General features: G+C 44.5%; 1 protein-coding gene across 1 annotated transcript in view; it reads left to right on the plus strand.

Annotated features, from left to right (window-relative positions):
* Positions 1-18950, plus strand: part of AP3B1 (adaptor related protein complex 3 subunit beta 1) — a 553719-nt gene that overhangs the window by 243691 nt on the left and 291078 nt on the right. The window contains exon 14 of the mRNA XM_082265474.1: positions 4660-4769. Within this exon, the coding sequence (XP_082121600.1) occupies positions 4660-4769 (110 nt within the window). The remainder of the gene's footprint in view (positions 1-4659; positions 4770-18950) is intronic.

Genomic DNA, 18950 nt, shown 5'->3' on the forward strand with positions numbered 1-18950 from the left:
AAAGTCCCAAAACAGAAATGCAAATGAAAATGAATCCGCATGCAAGGTGTTGAGGAGAACAATCCTTTTCAGTGACACCCAGGGAAAAGTGAAGGATGGGGACACCTCTGTGCACAAGTATCACAAGCAGCTTACCAGAACTCCTTGGCTACTCAATTTAATGAGACAGCCTCTCCCAGCAAGATGTTATACCAATGTCACCAGCGGTTGTCAAGCTCCAATGCTTCATAATCACTCCATCATATAAGCATGAGTATATAAAAAGAATAAAAGCCCATAGCGTAATTCCGTAACATATAAAATCCAATTTATTAAAAGAATACTACTCACAGTGAGAAGGTAAAAAACAGGTACATAGAACAGTGCGGCGTCCCGCAATTGTCCAAAACAGCATCAAGCAATGTAAAGCAGCCGGCTCCGTAAGGGGGCGTGTGGACTTTGCATCTGGAGTCGCCAGATGCAAAGTCCACACGCCCCCTTACGGTAGGCGACTCCAGATGCAAAGTCCACACGCCCCCTTACGGAGCCGGCTGCTTTACATTGCTTGATGCTGTTTTGGACAATTGCGGGACGCCGCACTGTTCTATGTACCTGTTTTTTACCTTCTCACTGTGAGTAGTATTCTTTTAATAAATTGGATTTTATATGTTACGGAATTACGCTATGGGCTTTTATTCTTTTTATATACTCATGCTTATATGATGGAGTGATTATGAAGCATTGGAGCTTGACAACCGCTGGTGACATTGGTATAACATCTTGCTGGGAGAGGCTGTCTCATTAAATTGAGTAGCCAAGGAGTTCTGGTAAGCTGCTTGTGATACTTGTGCACAGAGGTGTCCCCATCCTTCACTTTTCCCTGGGTGTCACTGAAAAGGATTGTTCTCCTCAACACCTTGCATGCGGATTCATTTTCATTTGCATTTCTGTTTTGGGACTTTATTCAGTATTTTGGACACTATTTTGCTTATATTGTATATGTTTTTTTTGTGGTTCTCCACTTGCCACATTATTATTCAAATTACTTTAGCGCTGCACTTTTTGTAAAGATTTTGGTTATTGATCACTGTTAGTTGATTTTGGTGCTAGCTGCTCACATAATTCATATCGAATACACTGTCATTTATTTAACTTAGCGCAGGAATTCTTTTCTCTCCCTTTATATTGCATCTGCTTCTGAGCCTGATGCTGCCGTGGATGCAGCCCGTTCAGGGGGACTTAATGTCACACCCTTAGATCCATCAGATAGTATGGATGATTCCTCCATGGTCACAGCAGTGAATGAAAAAGCGCTGGTAGATGCACTTATCACTACAGTGCCTGAGACTTGAAAAATGATGTGGCTGATGTAGCCACAGACGTGGCTTTTGTTGGGTACACATAAGTCACCTCATACTCCAAAGGTGTCAACTTATGTGCCTTATTTTTAAAGGTTTTCCTGTACGGAATAGGAGCAACCTAAATGACCCTTTGTAGCCCCCAAACGTTTTGCTGTACGTTACCCTTTTGAGGAGTCACTTTTCAAAAAGTGGATTAGTTCGCCAGTGGTGGACCCTCCTATTTTCAGGTTGATTAAAGCAACCATGATCCCAGTAGAGGAATCCCCAACCTTTAAGAACCTGGCTGACAGGAAAGCGGAGGCTGTGCCACGCAGCATGTCTACTATGGCTGGTTCAGCATTGCAGCCAGTCTTTGCCTCAGCCCTGGGGTCTCATACCCTAACCGAATGGGCCAAGCTTTTGTGCCAGGGCCTTGGGGGTGAGCAGGTCCCCGCTGCTTATGTTGATTTAGCGGTCCAGTTGGTCCATGGGCTTCAGCTTATTTGTGATGCAGCTTTGCATACAGCTCCTGTGCTGTCCAAACTTTGTTTCAGCGGTGGTGATTAGGCGCATGCTGTGGCTTAAGAATTGGTCCACAGACCAAGCATCCAAAAAAGCTCTCATTGATCTGCCCTTTCAAGGCGATCGCCTGTTTGGGGCTGCCCTGGATGACATCATTAAGGGTATCACCGGGGGGTTAAAGTACCTTCCTGCCATAGTCTAGGAAAGGGAAGTAGCCTTGTCGCAGACTGGGGCCCTCTTTCTCAGCACTCAAAAATTATTTCGTGCTTCTGGGACAGAGAATAAGGGAAATAGATCTTTCATATCTTCCCCGGGATGTTCCAAGCATCCTTGGTCCGGTAAGCTTAGAGCTAGCTTCTCTGTACCCAAAGACAATACCCCTTCAGCATGAAAGTCTGCCCTCACCCACCCACTATTGGGGGGTGCGGGGGGGGGGGGACATCTTTGCTGGTTTCCTGCCCCGTGGACTTATTTTGTGAGCATCAAGGAGATCCGCAAAATGTTTGTTCTTGGGGTATCCAGAAAGGGGGGCAAAGTTTTTTTTTTTTTTTTTTTTTTTTTGTGCCGGAGTCTCCTTGTGCAGATTTAATTCCTGCAAAGGTTCAGGTAATGTCCAAACTACCTAAGGTCCCCCCACCCCTGTCCAAGGAATTTAATTACCAAAGTCTGATTTTAATTCTGATCAGGGTTGTCCTTCCTCTGGACATATTTCAGAAACCACAGGCCGTGGTTCACAGGCTCCTGTCACACAGTTCTCTCTCCCGATTTGCATACAGGTTCTGAGTCTGGTGGTATCCACCTTAAAGACGTTTCTGTTTGCACAATCCTATATGCAGCTCCTTTAGCAGGTTCCGCTCCACAGGAGGGTACCAAAGTTTGTGATGAGATTACGGGTCCCTCTAGCAGAAGCTGAAGGCATATAAGGGCCATAGTAAGGCCAGTATCCTCCTTAGCCCTGGCTTCTAATGCAGTTCCTGTGAGAAATCAGGAGCAAGGATCTTCCAATCATCCTGGTGGTGGTAAACGTCCCTTGGGGGCTTCCTCTGAGAAGACCAGTTGTCCCAAGGGCTAATCTACCATCCTACTTTACAGTCGCTGGTTTTTAATGGATTAGCTATTGAAAGCCAGGTACTGCATTATAGAGGTTTGTCTGGTTCAGTGATCCCTACTGTGGTAAAGGCGAGGAAGTCATCTTCCAGCAAGATATACCATCGTACGTGGAAAGCGTACGTTTCTTGGTATGAGTAGATTGGCGCTCATTCTCCCTCCTTTTCTGTGGCTCGGATCTTAACCTTTCTTCAATTTGGCGTTCAGAAGTTGGCCTTGAGTACCATCAAGGGCCTGGTGTCTGCCTTGGCAATCTTCTTTTAGCAACCCCTAGACACGCAGTCTAGTTTGTACTTTCATTCAGTGGGTTTGACATGTGGCTTCACCTGTACGGTCTCTTTTGCCACCATGGGATTTAAATTTAGTGTTTTCGGTTCACCAGAAACCTCCATTTGAGAATATTCGGGAGATTTCCCTTGTCTACGTTATCCCAGAAGGTGACATTTTTGGTGGCTTTTACCTTGGCCCACAGGGTATCCTAATTGGTGGCATTATCCTGTCGCAGTCCCTATTTGGTGGTCCATAGGGCTAAAGTGGTTCTTTGTCCCTGTCTGTCATTCCTGCCTAAAGTCGCCTCTGACTTCCATTTGAATGAGGACATTGTTTTGTCTTCCTTGTGTCCCAAGCCGGCTCATCCCAAGGAATTTGCTTTGCATACCTTGGATGTAGTTCATGCAATTCTGGTGTATCTGGCAGCTACGGAGTCCTTACGGAGGTAAGACTCGCTTTTTGTGGTTACGGACGGTCCAAAAAAAAGGGCTGGCCGCTCCTTCAGCTACCATCTCCAGATGGATCAGACAGACGATGTCTCAGGCCTATTCCATTAAAGGCCAGGTTTCACCATTCTACTCGGGCGCTGAGTGCTTCTTGGGCCTTCCGTCATCAGGCATCAATAATGCAAGTTTGCAAGGCGGCCACTTGGTCGTGGGTGCATACCTTCACAAAATTCTTTATGGTAGATACTTTAGCTTTTGCGGATGCTTCTTTTGGCCACAAAGTTTTGCAGGCTGCTGTTTAAGAGGGGCTGTTCCCTCTTGAGGGTGTTTTTCTTTAAACTTTTATTTTTTCAGACGGTGGTTCTGTGTCCTGGTTAAGGGCACTTATGTTTAGCCTTGGGTTATTTTCCCCACCCCTCATTTTCTTTTTGGCACTGTTTTTGGAAGTCCCAGTAGTTATGATCTATGGAGTGCTGTGTCCGTCGATTAATGAAAGAGAAAATGGGATTTTTGTACTTACTGTAAAATCCATTAATCTGAGTTCATCGATGGACACAGCACCCACCCCTCTATGGAGTTCTGATACTTCTATAACTGTTTGCCACTAAACTGATTACCTAGAGCAGAGAGAGTGGTTATATATCAAGTTGAGGATGGCCCAGGGGCGTAGCCAGGTGTTTTTTGTTCTGCCTAGTCCTACTCCTGGAGGAGGCAATATAACCCAGTAGTTATGATTTATGGAGCGTGGTGTCCGTCGATAAACTCAGAGAAATGGATTTGATGGCAAGTACAAAAATCCCATTTTTTTTTTTCCCCCTTATGATCAAAATTTTGCTTGTTTATCAATGTATTTTAGGTATAATCTGTCTGCAATGTCTTGCAGCATCCTCTGCAGTAGTGAATTTGACTATAGGCCCTGAAACAAGGAAAGAGTAAGGAACCACATTTGGAGTTGTCTAATGATAAATTTCTTGGTTTTGTTGTTTGTGTTTCAGATGCTGTGGTTGCAGAAAGTGTTGTTGTCATTAAGAATCTCCTACAAACACAGACAGCTCATCATAGTGAAATTATAAAACACATGGCAAAACTCCTTGATAAAATTACTGTAAGTATGTTTTAAATTTGATTTAATTGATAAGACTAAACCGACTGAACAAAATGCTTGTTCCCCTTGGGCTACTACTCTTGCCTTTATTAGGGTCAAAAAAAGGCTTGTTCACACCAGCCCATACACTGAAATGGGTGCAGGCTAGTGGTTTTATAGCAGCATTGTGGGTTGATGCCTTATATTAGCACATAGATGCGTTCAACCAGTGGGTTGAACCAAAAAAAAAAAAAAAAAATGACTTGCTTACCCCATCCACACACTCGATAGAGATAGGATAATCCTCCACTGACTGGCAGACCTCGTACGAGGAAGCAGATACGTTCTGACCGGAAGAATCAATGAATTACTACAGCGCTGTGGTAGTTCATTGAGAACTTCAAGCCGACAGCTGCTAAGGCTGTTGGGACTTGTCATTTTCCATTTTGAGAACACTGAATGATTTTTTTTTTTTAATATTTTGTTAAGTAGCGGGGGAAGAAGATTCCCACCAGTTGTCAAACAGGGTCCTTTCATAACATGTTACATGTTGCATCCTGAATGTGGGTGTAACATGTTATTAAAGATGACCTTCAAACAAATATTGTAGCTGTGGTAAAATAATCTACTGCATAATCCCCTTTAACCAGAATCATGATAACCCACTGAGTGTACTTCTAAAGCCTGTGCTGTGTATCCTACACTCTCTTCCTGCTTCACCACTTAATCCCATTCTGACGTCCAAGACAGGGGTGGATCTGATAGGCTGTGATAAACAACTTGTTAGTACTGAATTTTTTTAATATCCGGTATTCCGTATGTATGAGACCTTAATGAACCTGTGCCGGGTGCTTTGGGAATAGTTTTGCAATACAAGCTGGGATTATTAAACCATTCAGTGAAAATTGAGCTGGGTGACAGTGCTTTTTTTTTTTTTTTTTGGCATTTGAAGGTTTAAATTTCAGTTTTGACCGTAAAGTACCTTTTAGCCTCCACTTTATTTAAAGGTATGTACGGTAAACCTTAAGGCTCAGTTCACATTAGTGCGATGGCAGACATCGCATGTGATTCGGAGCGCACTGCTCTGAAAATCAAATGCAATGTCTGTGCGATGCGAATTCAGCCATACAGATAGTATGGCTGAATTCGCATCTGATTCAGCACAAACACGCACAGGACCCTTTTTTGGGTCCGCAGCAGAATCTTATCGCATAGTGGTTCACACTTATGCGATCAGATTCATGTCAGATTGTCAGTTCGCACTGCGATATGTGAACTGATCTGGGGGTGTCGTTAACTTTGATTTGACACCCCCAGGGATTTGTATATAGCAGTGTGAACTGTCTGCACTGGGAATGGGATGCGGAAACCCGCAGTAGATTCGCACGGTTTCCGCATCGCATATGTGTGAACCGGGACTAACAGTAAACTTCTCTTATTTGCTCCTTCCTGGTCTGTTAAATATACAATTGAAAGTGTTTTGTTAGATTGTTTTAATACAAACAAAATAATATCAGTTTATCTTGTCAGAAATCCACTAAGCTGATTACCACCTTTGCTCTCTGCCTGGCTGCAGTTTATCTATCTGTTTAGGATTTATTGTATTTTTGTGGACTACATAATACCCACTTCATGGTATTGTGAAGGGAGGGTATTGTGTCGTCAAAAAAAAAATCCTTCCTGTTTTAGTATTGCATTGCTGATGCCCCATAAATACAGTACATTAAATCAACATTGTCACCTTAGGACAGGATGTAAGGTTTTGGTAGGATCACCAGGTAAAAATAAAAAAAGAAGCATAAAAAAGAAAACTAAAGCAGCCACCACATGTAAGGACTAGTAAGATGCAAAATTTAACATTTTTTCTTGGGTTTAGGTATGCTTTAAGAACACATTTCCAGTACCAAGTATGCCCTTTTTTCTCCCTGAGAACAGCCTGAATTTTTTGTAGCATGGATTTGGTTGAAATTATTCTTAGTAATATTATTCTTTCTGCCTCAATATTATCACGCAGTTCCTGCATATTTGTAAGCAACTGTTGCTTGTTTAAAGGATAGATTAAATGTTAGAAGCATGTAAAACCTGTCTTTTAGAGAGTAACATGTAACATGTGACATTCCTAAGAACCCTTTTCCCACTCCTAGAGCCCCCTCCCTGTGACATCATGCAGGGGTTCCTCTCCCCCACAGCCACTGTCACATTTAATACTCCCATCATTCATTAACAGAGTTAGTTGAAAGAATAAACTACAAGTACCATCTTCTGCTGTGGCGGTTCTCAGTAGAACATGAGTGTTAATAGTCACACTCCTAGTACATTGACATTTTCTCCAGCATAGTACCTGAAAGCCCTTACAGAGGTATGGGCAGCACGCTGGAGGAACGGTCTGCAGGAGCATGACATTGTACTGGGATTCACTTAAGGCAGGAGCATTGCTTAGCAGGCCCATGTGAAACAAAATACATGGATTTTCTTTCCTGCACAAATGTGTGCATTTATTATTTTTATTTTTTTATTAATGGTGAGCTTGGCCTTTAAATGAAAACTGTACTAAGGTAAAATATAAAGGCCTTCATAACCAGCCTCTTAAAATGCTAGTTGCCTAGAGATCATGCCGTTCTACTGGCAGTGACTGACCTGGAACAAGCTTGCAGATCTAGAAAGTTAAAGTAAAGTCAGGAAAGCCTAACTGCATTCTTCTGGTTCTATGACTTGATTCATAATGACAGCCAGGCAACTAGCATTTTAGAAGGAAATGGCTTCAGGAGGGGAAGGGGTGGGTTTGGAGATCACTCACACACTATGAACTGACAGGCAGGCAGGGAGGGGAGAAAGAAGAAACTCTTACAGTGGGATAACGGAGGCGCGTAAACTGACCACATTATCATGGGTCAGCTGCTATAAATACCATGGTCAGTTCACATAGGGGACACAGGAACAGAACAGGCAGGTATACCCAAGTTTTTACAGCATAGAAAGGGACAGATTAGACCACACAAGTACTATGCTGTTTAAGCTACTTTAAAGGATGTATATATATATATATATTATTATTTATTTATTTTTTTTTTTTTGTTACAACCTTTGATTTTTTTTTTTTTTTTTAATAATCCACTCTCTGGATATTAGCAGAGCATTTACATAAATGACCAACCTTCAAGTATCCTCTTCTCTTGTGCAGTTACATTTTGCTTCAGCTTGTTGCTGTGGTGACTTGAGCAATAAAGTAATTTGCCTATTTGAAACGACATCATGGATAATTTAAAATCATATTTTCTTTTAATTTGCCTGAGACTTTACAGATCATGCCAGAAATCATTTTTATATATACCTGAGTCCAGAGAATCCTGAATATTCCTCTTTATTGCAGAAGGGAGAGGCAAGATATGAAAATGGCTGCAGTTTTTACCGCCACAGAACCAAAGTCATAGTGTAAAATTTGAAAGTATGTCTGTTTTCTGTAAAAGAAAGTCCGATTCAAAAACATATGTCATATGTCTTGGCAGAAATTTTTCTACCTGAGAATAAATATTTATAACATTACTTTTATCAAATGCCGGTAAACAAATATTTTTCTTGATCTTTCCTTAGCCCCACAATGAAGTGGAAAGGCTTTGTATTCTTTTAGTGAACCAAAAATGCATCACAGAGGGTTGAAAAACTATCTTTATGCGAGTATGTATGTTCTTCTGTTTTAAGGCACATGGAGGTTCCCCTAAAATCCATGAAAATACACATTGACGCATGTTGCAGTGCATGTCAACATCAAGCATTAATGTTCCTGTTTTCAGGGGTTGAAACATGCATTGACATGTTTTCATAGATTCCTTGAATTAATACATGGGTGTGAATTCAGTCTTAAAGGATATGTACAGCCAAAGCTAGTTTGGCTGTACATTTCCCATGGATCCCAGGAGTGCAGCTCATTCTGCACTCCTGTGACCCATTTTCAGCAGAGAGCGGTATGAAGTCGCCTCTCTGCTGGCGTCACAGATGTCGGTCCTGGCACTGTGTCATCATGACCACGGGTCGGGATCTGCCAGGTGCCTGGACTGACCCCCGGACAACCTCTCGGCGAGCCTGAAGGCCCGTACACACGTACCGATCGTCGGCATACAAACGTCGGTGGACGAAGGATCTGCCGATTGTACGCGTGTTAGTATGGTGCCTCCGACAGATGTCTGCGCACAATCCGCGGACAAAAGTCTTTCGTGCAAACATGAAAATATTTGTATGCCGACACCAGAACGGACGATTGTTCGCCTGTCAGTACACAATTCGGCCGACAGACCGCAGATTTGCAAGACTGGGCATGCTCAGAAAATAGAAAACACAGGGAAAGTTAACCATTACATGACATCACTTCTGCAGTCGGCGGACAAAATTCTTGTGCTGTCCTTGTGCTGTCTTTGCACTTTTCAGCAGACACCGACATCCCGGGGAGAAAAGAGGAACATTTGTAAGCCGACCATCGGTACGTGTGTACGGGGCTTTAGTCAGCAAGTCTCTGCTTGGGGAGCTGTAAAAACAGAGTGATCGGTGGTGTTCGATCACTCGGTTCTCAGTGCAGAGGCGTCGGGGGACAGATGCAGCATCAGCCACCTAGGGAAGTATAAATATGCAATAACCCCAAGCCCCATATTTTTAAGTTACTACTGGCTAAGGGAAGAAAAATCAGTTTATTTCTGCAGAGCATCCACATTTTTCATGTTTTCCATGCAAGTACAGGAATATACCTGTTGATGGCCTAGAAATCTGGTGAGTTCCCAACTTCATATTTGGACTGGTCATTTCTTCAGTGTTGTCACATGAAAAGATATAATATTTACAAAAATGTGAGGGGTGTACTCACTTTTGTAAAATACTGTGTGTGTATATGTATGTATATGTGTATATATATATATATATATATATATATATATATATATATATATATATATATATATATATATATATGTATATGTGTGGATACATACACTGTATCTCACAAAAGAGAGTAAACCCCTCACATTTATGTAAATATTTTATTATATCTTTTCATGTGACAACACTGAAGAAGTGACACTTTACTACAATGTAAAGTAGTGAGTGTACGGCTTGTATAACAGTGTAAATTTGCTGTCCCTTCAAAATAAACTCGACACACAGCCATTAATATCCAAACCGCTGGCAACAAAAGTGAGTACACCCCTAATTGAAAATGTCCAAATTGGGCCCAATTAGCCATTTTCCCTTCCCGGTGTCTTGTGACTCGTTAGTGTTACAAGGTCTCAGGTGTAAATGGGGAGCAGGTGTGTTAAATTTGGTCTTATCGCTGACACACTCCCATACTGGTCACTGGAAGTTCAACATAGCACCTCATGGCAAAGAACTCTGAGGATCTGAAAAAAAAAACTATTTTTGCTTTACATAACAATAATCTAGGCTATAAGAAGATGGCCAAGACCCTGAAACTGAGCTGCAGCATGGTGGCCAAGACCATACAGCAGTTTACCAGGACAGGGTCGTGCTCCGCTCATATTCAGAGGTTGTCTTTGGTAAATAGACGAATGAGTGCTGCCAGCATTGCTGCAGAGGTTGAAGGGGTGGGGGATCAGCCTGAGTAAACAAAATATTTACAAAAATGGGAGGGGTGTATTCACTTTTGTGAGATACTCTGTGTGTGTGTGTGTGTGTGTGTGTGTGTGTGTGTGTGTATGTATATATATATATATATATATATACACACACACACACACACACACACACACACACACACACACACGAGGTGTGTCTATTAAATAACGAGACTGTGATTCCACGTAGTAAAAAAAAAACAGTCAGAACCAGTTATAACTGCATGCGTGGTAACCTTGAACATATTTGAACCTGCATGACAAGCAGCAACACTCATTGACGTTCAGTTGATTGTGAGTCGCCGGTTAGTTTGGTTGTGTTTTCGGTAGTGTAGTGTGTGTATGTATATATATATATATATATATATATATATATATATATATATATATATATATATATATATATATATATATATATATATATATATATACACACAGTGGTGATCGAAAGTTTGGGCACCCCAGGTAAAAATTCGTATTCATGTGCAGAAAGAAACCAAGGAAAGATGGAAAGATCTCCAAAAGGCATCAAATTACAGATTAGACATTCTTATAATATGTCAACAAAAGTTAGATTTTATTTCCATCATTTACACTTTCAAAATAACAGAAAACAAAAAAATGGCATCTGAAAAAGTTTGGGCACCCTGCAGAGGTAATATCTTGTACTGCCCCCTTTGGCAAGTATCACAGCTTGTAAATGCTTTTTGTAGCCATCCAAGAGTCTTTCAATTCTTGTTTGAGGTATCTTTGCCCATTCTTTCTTACAAAAGTCTTCCAGTTCTTTGAGATTTCTGGGCTGTCTGTCACGCACTGCTCTTTTAAGGTCTATCCATAGATTTTCAATTATGTTGAGGTCAGGAGATTGTGAAGGCCATGGCAAAACCTTCAGTTTCTGCCTCTTGATGTAATCCCCCGTGAATTTCGAGGTGTGTTTAGGATCATTATCCATTTGTAGAAGCCATCCTCTCTAACTTCAGCTTTTTCACAGATGGCATCAAGTTACCATCCAAAATTTGCTGAAATTTAATTGAAATCAAATTTTCCTTCTACTCGTGAGATGTTCCCTTTGCCACTGGCTGCAATACAACCCCAAAGCATGATTGATCCACCCCCATGCTTAACAGTTGGACAGCGGTTCTTTTCATTAAATTATGTGCCCCTTCTTCTCCAAACGTACCTTTGCTCATTCCGGCCAAAAAGTTCAATTTTAACCTCATCGGTCCACAGAACTTGTTTCCAAAATGCATCAGGCTTGTTAATTTGCAAAGTTCAAACGCTGATTTTTGTGGTGAGGACGTAGAAGAGATTTTCTTCTGGTGACTCTTCCATGAAAACAATATTTGTACAAGTATCTCTTTACAGTGGAATAGTGTACTACAACTCCAGTGTCTGTCAGATCTTTCTGGAGGGATCGTGCAGTCAAACGTGGGTTTTAAATTGTTTTTCTCACAATCCTGCGAGCTGTTCTGTCTGATATTTTTCTTGGTCTTCCAGATCTTGCTTTAACTTCCACTGTTCCTGATGACTGCCATTTCTTAATTACATTCCGAACAGAGTATATTGACATCTGAAAACGCTTTGCTATCTTCTTATAGCCTTCTCCAGCTTTGTGAGCGTCAACTATTTTCAGTTTCCGTTTTCTAGACAACTGCTTAGAACATCCCATGGTGCTGATTGTTGCTGCAAGGTCAGATGAGTCTGGGCATTTAAAACCTTTGAGATTGACATCACCTGGTCTTCCGAGACAATGATTGAGAACAATCCATGACACTGGCAGGTCTCAGCCTTGCAAAGGGGGCAGTGCATGCTATAAATTATGCAGGGTGCCCAAACTTTTGCAGACGCCATTTTTTTTGTTTTCTGTAAATTTGAAAGTGGGAACTGAAAGTGAAATGATGGAAATAAAATCTAACTTTTGTTGACATACAGTGGGTACGGAAAGTATTCAGACCCCCTTAAATTTTTCACTCTTTGTTATATTGCAGCCATTTGCTAAAATCATTTAGGTTCATTTTTCTTCCTCATGAATGTACACATAGCACCCCATACTGACAGAAAAACACAGAATTGTTGACATTGTTGCAGATTTATTAAAAAAGAAAAACTGAAATATCACATGGTCCTAAGTATTCAGATCCTTTGCTGTGACACTCATATATTTAACTCAGGTGCTTTCCATTTCTTCTGATCATCCTTGAGATGGTTCTACAGCTTCATTTGAGTCCAGCTGTGTTTGATTATACTGATTGGACTTGATTAGGAAAGCCACACACCTGTCTATATAAGACCTTCCAGATCACAATGCATGTCAGAGCAAATGAGAATCATGAGGTCAAAGGAACTGCCTGAAGAGCTCAGAGACAGAATTGTGGCAAGGCACAGATCTGGCCAAGGTTACAAAAAGATTTCTGCTGCACTTAAGGTTCCTAAGAGCACAGTGGCCTTCATAATCCTCAAATGGAAGACGTTTGGGACGACCAGAACCCTTCCTAGAGCTGGCCGTCCGGCCAAACTGAGCTATCGGGGGAGAAGAGCCTTGGTGAGAGAGGTAAAGAAGAACCCAAAGATCACTGTGGCTGAGCTCCAGAGATGCAGTCAGGAGATGGGAGAAAGTTGTAGAAAGTCAACCATCACTGCAGCCCTCCACCAGTCGGGGCTTTATGGCAGAGTGGCCCGACGGAAGCCTCTCCTCAGTGTAAGACACATGAAAGCCCGCATGGAGTTTGCTAAAAAACACCTGAAGGACTCCAAGATGGTGAGAAATAAGATTCTCTGGTCTGATGAGACCAAAATATAACTTTTTGGCCTTAATTCTAAGCGGTATGTGTGGAGAAAACCAGGCACTGCTCATCACCTGTCCAATACAGTCCCAACAGTGAAGCATGGTGGTGGCAGCATCATGCTGTGGGGGTGTTTTTCAGCTGCAGGGACAGGACGACTGGTTGCAATCGAGGGAAAGATGAATGCAGCCAAGTACAGGGATATCCTGGACAAAAACCTTCTCCAGAGTTCTCTGGACCTCAGACTGGGCCGGAGGTTTACCTTCCAACAAGACAATGACCCTAAGCACACAGCTAAAATAACGAAGGAGTGGCTTCACAACAACTCCGTGACTGTTCTTGAATGGCCCAGCCAGAGCCCTGACTTAAACCCAATTGAGCATCTCTAGAGAGCCCTAAAAATGGCTGTCCACCAACGTTTACCATCCAACCTGACAGAACTGGAGAGGATCTGCAAGGAGGAACGGCAGAGGATCCCCAAATCCAGGTGTGAAAGATGTGTTGCATCTTTCCCAAAAAGACTCCTGGCTGTATTAGATCAAAAGGGGGCTTCTACTAAATACTGAGCAAAGGGTCTGAATACTTAGGACCATGTGATATTTCAGTTTTTCTTTTTTAATAAATCTGCAACGATGTCAACAATTCTGTGTTTTTCTGTCAGTATGGGGTGCTATGTGTGCATTCATGAGGAAGAAGAATGAACTTAAATGATTTTAGCAAATGGCTGCAATATCACAAAGAGTGAAAAATTTAGGGGGTCTGAATACTTTCCGTACCCACTGTATAAGAATGTCTAATCTGTAATTGAATGACTTTTGGAGATTTTTCTCTTTCCTTGGCTTCTTTTTGCACATTAATACAAATTTTTACCTGGGGTGCCCAAACTTTCGATCCCCACTGTATGCGCGCGCGCGCGTGTATGTGTGTGTGTGTATGTATATCTATGTGTATATATGTATCACACACACTATATTTCCAAAAGTACCTTTGCAGCTAGAACAGCTTCAACTCTTTTGGGAAGGCTGTCCACAAGGGTTAGGAATGTTGGGAATGTTTGATCATTCTTCCAGAAGCACATTTGTGAGGTCAGACACTGATGTTGGATGAGAAGTGTTTAAGTGTTCCATCAGTTGACAGAAAAATTGTCTATAAATAAAAACCGGTTAGTACTGTGGGTGCTCTTCCTAGAAGCAAGTTTCCAGCCAAGATGGCTCCCAGCGCATAAAGCAGAATCCTCAATGAGGTAAGGAAGAACCCAGGAGTACCAGCTTAAAGGTGGCTCTTCAGTAATTTTTCATCTTTCCATCTATTTAATCCTCTGCCCTTGTTGTTTTAACTTTGGATAGTAAACTTTTTTTCTCTTACGTCCTCCGACAGTCGCCGCCTCCTCTAAGTCATCACTGTTGGATATTGTCTTCCCATCCGCAGGAATAGCTAGGCATATAGACTTAGTCCAAAGACAAAAGGCATTAGCATATACACACCCATGGGGACTGTCCCATCTGGTCAATACCCCCCCTGCATCACCACTCACAACTCAGTTTTAATCTGCCTAGCGTCAGGAATAGTCAGGCTTCCCTTGTGCTGCGGCTTCAGTCTCAGCCTTCCTAATCTTTTATTTGATTTTCTTTGAAAATGTCAGTTTTTTTTCCTCTTACTTTACTAGCTGTTTATTTTGTCAGCTTCTAGTGTTAGTCTTCTCTTCGGATGAAGATGGATCATGCGGTGCTGGGATTCGGACTGGCCGCCCTGGTTCTCCAGAGCAAAAGGGTCAGATGGACCCCCAGCCCGCCATCGAGCGTTCAGCTATGGTTCGCCCTGGCATTACGAACGACCCATCCCTGTTCGCTGCAGGGATGCAGCCTTGAGGTGGCTACCTCACAGGACTCGTCTGCGGTGCTGCAGCGTCATGTCCCTGGCTCACGGCACTCCCTGTCAGATGAGGACAGAGGTTTTCCGTGCTTAGAGGCTCCCCACGCCATCTGGTACAGGTAAGTACTTTTCTGTGTGGGGCCTCTGTCTGGGGTGGCAGTCTGTGTTGCTGTGTGTTCCCCGTGTCTGTGCCTGTGTGACTCCCTGTGCGATCCCTGCGGGGATCGCTTGTGCAGATCTGTATGTTGCCTGGGGGTCCCTGTCCATGTCACCTAGGTGCATTGTTGGGGATGCAGACGTTTGTGATTGTGCGGCGACCGCAGCGGTGCATTTTCGCACGGCCCGCCATCTTTGCTATGGGCACACATGTGTAGCTCCTCTGGGGCGATCCTGCATGTCATTTTGGCGCCATTCGCCGCCATTTTGTGGGCGGTGGAAAGATCGGTCCGGGCCGCATGTCGGCGGCCATTTTGGCTTAGCCTCCAAGGCATCCCTATGGGGCAGCCATTTTCCCAGTGTCTGGCATATAGTCCAGCCCTCTCCAGCAGCACTTCCTTTCCATCAGCAACACGGACACTGGTAGCAACGCTCTGCAGGTTATCACTCTCAATTTCCCTCTGTATATCGCTTCTGGCTCAGTTTCTTTTCTCCTTTGGGGGTCTTTCATCACTGTAGCAGTAGCGGTGGGCTGCGCACACCGCAGCGTTCTGAAAGGGGACAGTACACTGTTTTTGCACTGTAGTTTGTTCTGATAACTTGAACCATGGATTCTCAGGAAAGCAAGTTTCCTCCAGCTTTAGTGGGGGGTCCCAGTTCGCCTGTGGCTCTGCTGCGACCCGATCTGGCTGCTTTGGTGGCTAATATGAAAATGCTGATGGCTGAACGGGCTGCGAGAAAGAGGCCCAGGTTGTCGCTCTCTTCTGATTCAGATGGGGATATGGCTGCTGCTGCTGCGAGCGTGCCCTTTTCAGGGTCCCGCTCATCCTTGGACCCCCCGGGATCTGAGGGGGAGGCTGAAATGGAGGGTGTTGATACATCCTCCCCAGGGTCGCCTGAAGAACGGGCGACCATGGATGAGTTAATTGTTTCTGTTAAAGAGGATGAGCCCTGTCCTCCGGGCATTGTGTCCTCATTTGGGACGCACAGGACCCGCAAGTCTGCGCAGGTTTTTCCCTGCCCAGCGGAATTCCATTACACTGTTAATGAAATGTGGCGCACGTTGAAACGTCCATTCCTGGTACCTAGTCGGTTCAAATTGCTTTATCCTTTTGCGCCGGCTACGCAATCACGATGGTGTTTGCCTCCACAGGTGGATCACACTGTGGCCGTGTTGAACAAGGCTACCTTGGTTCCTACTGAGGATACCCCGGTTTTCCGGGATCCCACGGACCGGCGGTTGGAGTCTCTAGCCCGCCATTCCTATACGGTGGCGGGTTCGTTGCTCAAACCCGTTTTCGCGTCCGTTCTGGTGGCTCAGCGGTGGCTGATTGGACTAAGATGCTTAGGGGCAATCTCGTGTCTGATGACGGGCCGCCTGCCCGGCTGGAAATGGTGGATCAGATCCACCAAGGAGTCATGTACTTGTGTGATGCAGCCTTAAATGAGGCCCCCTTGGTGGCTCGCCTCTCTAGTGTCGCGGTACTTAACCGCTGACTTATATGGCCGAAGAGCTGGTCGGCCGACCAGTCCTCAAGGAAAACTGTTGCTGATCTTCCCTATGCTGGCTCTCGCCTTTTTGGCGAGGCGTTGGACACCTTGGTGAAAGGCGTCACGGGGGGCAAGAGCACTATGCTGCCCCAGAACCCGAAGAACAAGTCTTTCCGAGGCAAGCGGGGTTCTGCACCTAGATCCAATCAGGGGTCCTTTTGTGCCTTTCGGAAACCAATCCAAGGGCAAGCCCTTCAAGGCTCAGGGCATCCAGAAGAAGCCCTGGGCGGGTAAGCAGAAGGCCGGCAATGCCGGCTCGGCGGGACATTCCGCCTCTGCCTGAAGGGGCGCCCTCACCCGTTTCAGGGGTGGGGGGACGTTTGCGCGGTTTCCTCCAACCTTGGCTGCTCCGGATATCGGACAGGTGGGTTCAGGAAATCGTTCGATCAGGTTACAAGATCGAATTCCTTTCCCGGCCGTCGGACAGATTCTTTCCCTTCAATCTCCATCTGCTTCCGGGGCGTCTACAGGACTTGCATCAAGCGGTGCAGGACCTGCTTGCTCAGGGAGTGATTGTCCCGGTGCCTCATCGGGACAGGTTTCGGGGGTTTTATTCAAATCTGTTTACTGTGCCCAGGAAGGAGGGCAAAGTGCGTCCTATTCTGGACCTAAAAGCGCTGAACCGCTTCGTGCGTGTTCGGAAGTTTCGAATGGAGTCTCTCCGTTCGGTTGTGGCCTACTTGAGTCCAGGAGAATTCCTGGCTTCGATAGATCTGAAGGATGCGTACCTGCACATCCCCATTTTTGAGGGTCATCAGCGGTACCTTCGGTTTGCTATCGCAGAGGACCACTACCAGTTTGTGACGTTCCCTTTCGGTCTCGCTTCGGCACCAAGGGTGTTTACCAAGGTGTTGGCGCCGGTTCTGGGCCTGCTGCGGTCCCAGGGCATTGCGGTCCTGGGGTACCTGGACGATCTGCTTCTGAGATCGCGTGCCAGCCAGGACCTTGTGCGCGATCTGTCCATCACGGTACAGACGCTCCAGGAGTTCGGATGGACCATCAACGTTCAAAAATCGGCGTTGTCTCCATCGCTTCGCCTTCCCTATCTGGGAATGGTTCTGGACTCTGCTCAGGCAAAGGTGTTCTTGCCGGAGGACAAGCTCCGGACTTTGCGGGAACTCGGGTCCCTCAGGGACAATCCGTCCTCGTCACTCAGGACCTGCATGCGGGGCCTGGGGTTGATTGTGTCGGCCTTCGAGGCGATTCCCAGACGGAGATCCTGGCCAGGTGGGACAGACTACCTCCGTCCTTGGATCTGGATGTCTCCTTGAGTCGCCAGACCAGATTGGCTCTTCTATGGTGGATCCAGTCCCCGTCGGTGGCGGAAGGCAAGTCCTTCCGTCCGTTGGTGCGGACAGTGGTTACCACGGACGCCAGCCTGTCGGGCTGGGGTGGAGTCCTGGGCAACCTGTCTGCCCAGGGCATTTGGTCGGAGGAGGAGGTTTAACCAGCTAAAAATTCCAAGTATTTACTTTGTTTTCCCCCTAGCACTGTTGTGCTATATTCACAAAGTTGAATGAGGCTTTTGCAAATTGTAGTGATTTGATTATAGCTGTTAATGAGAGCGGCCAGGTGCAGTTGCCGGCCCCAGTTACTTTTAAAGACAGGTCGGCGGGAGCGGCCACAGCTGGTTGAAGCTCTGCTGGGTGCACTCTGAGTGTCCAGCAGAGGTCACCGCAGGTAATCGCTGGCTGTGCGGAGGACTGCAAATAGCTGTCGCCACGGGCATCCTGTCATTAAAGGTAACGGGGCCAACGGCTGCACCTAGCCGCTCTCATTCACAGCTATAGCTATAAAGAAAATATTTCTGCTGCTACAATTTGCACCAGTGTGAATCTAGCCTTAATGATTCAATAAAGACCCGAGAAATTAGATTTGTTTGTGTTATCAGCTTAAGCACTTTGTATTTGTCTATTGAGTATCGGATCACACGTTGTGGCAAATTACTGCAGAAAACTAGTAGATTCCAAGGAGTTCGCTTAATTTTTCTTGCCACTGTACAAATATAAATAAAAAAATGGTGTCCCTTTTAAGAGACATGTCCTGCCCTTTTAAACCAGGTAGTACAATCCAATTAATGCGTCTTAATGGGCTAATTGTTTTAATTTCTGCTCAAACTTTGCCTGGCAAAAATAAAGGATGACTCCTCTTGTCATAGTAATTAGGCTTTTTACATTAACGGACAAAGAATTAAATGTTAGAAAGGTTGAGCAATTAGGAGGCAC

This window comes from Pelophylax lessonae, assembly GCF_965119305.1.
Source record: "Pelophylax lessonae genome assembly, chromosome: 1".
Classification (NCBI taxonomy): Eukaryota; Metazoa; Chordata; class Amphibia; order Anura; family Ranidae; genus Pelophylax; species Pelophylax lessonae.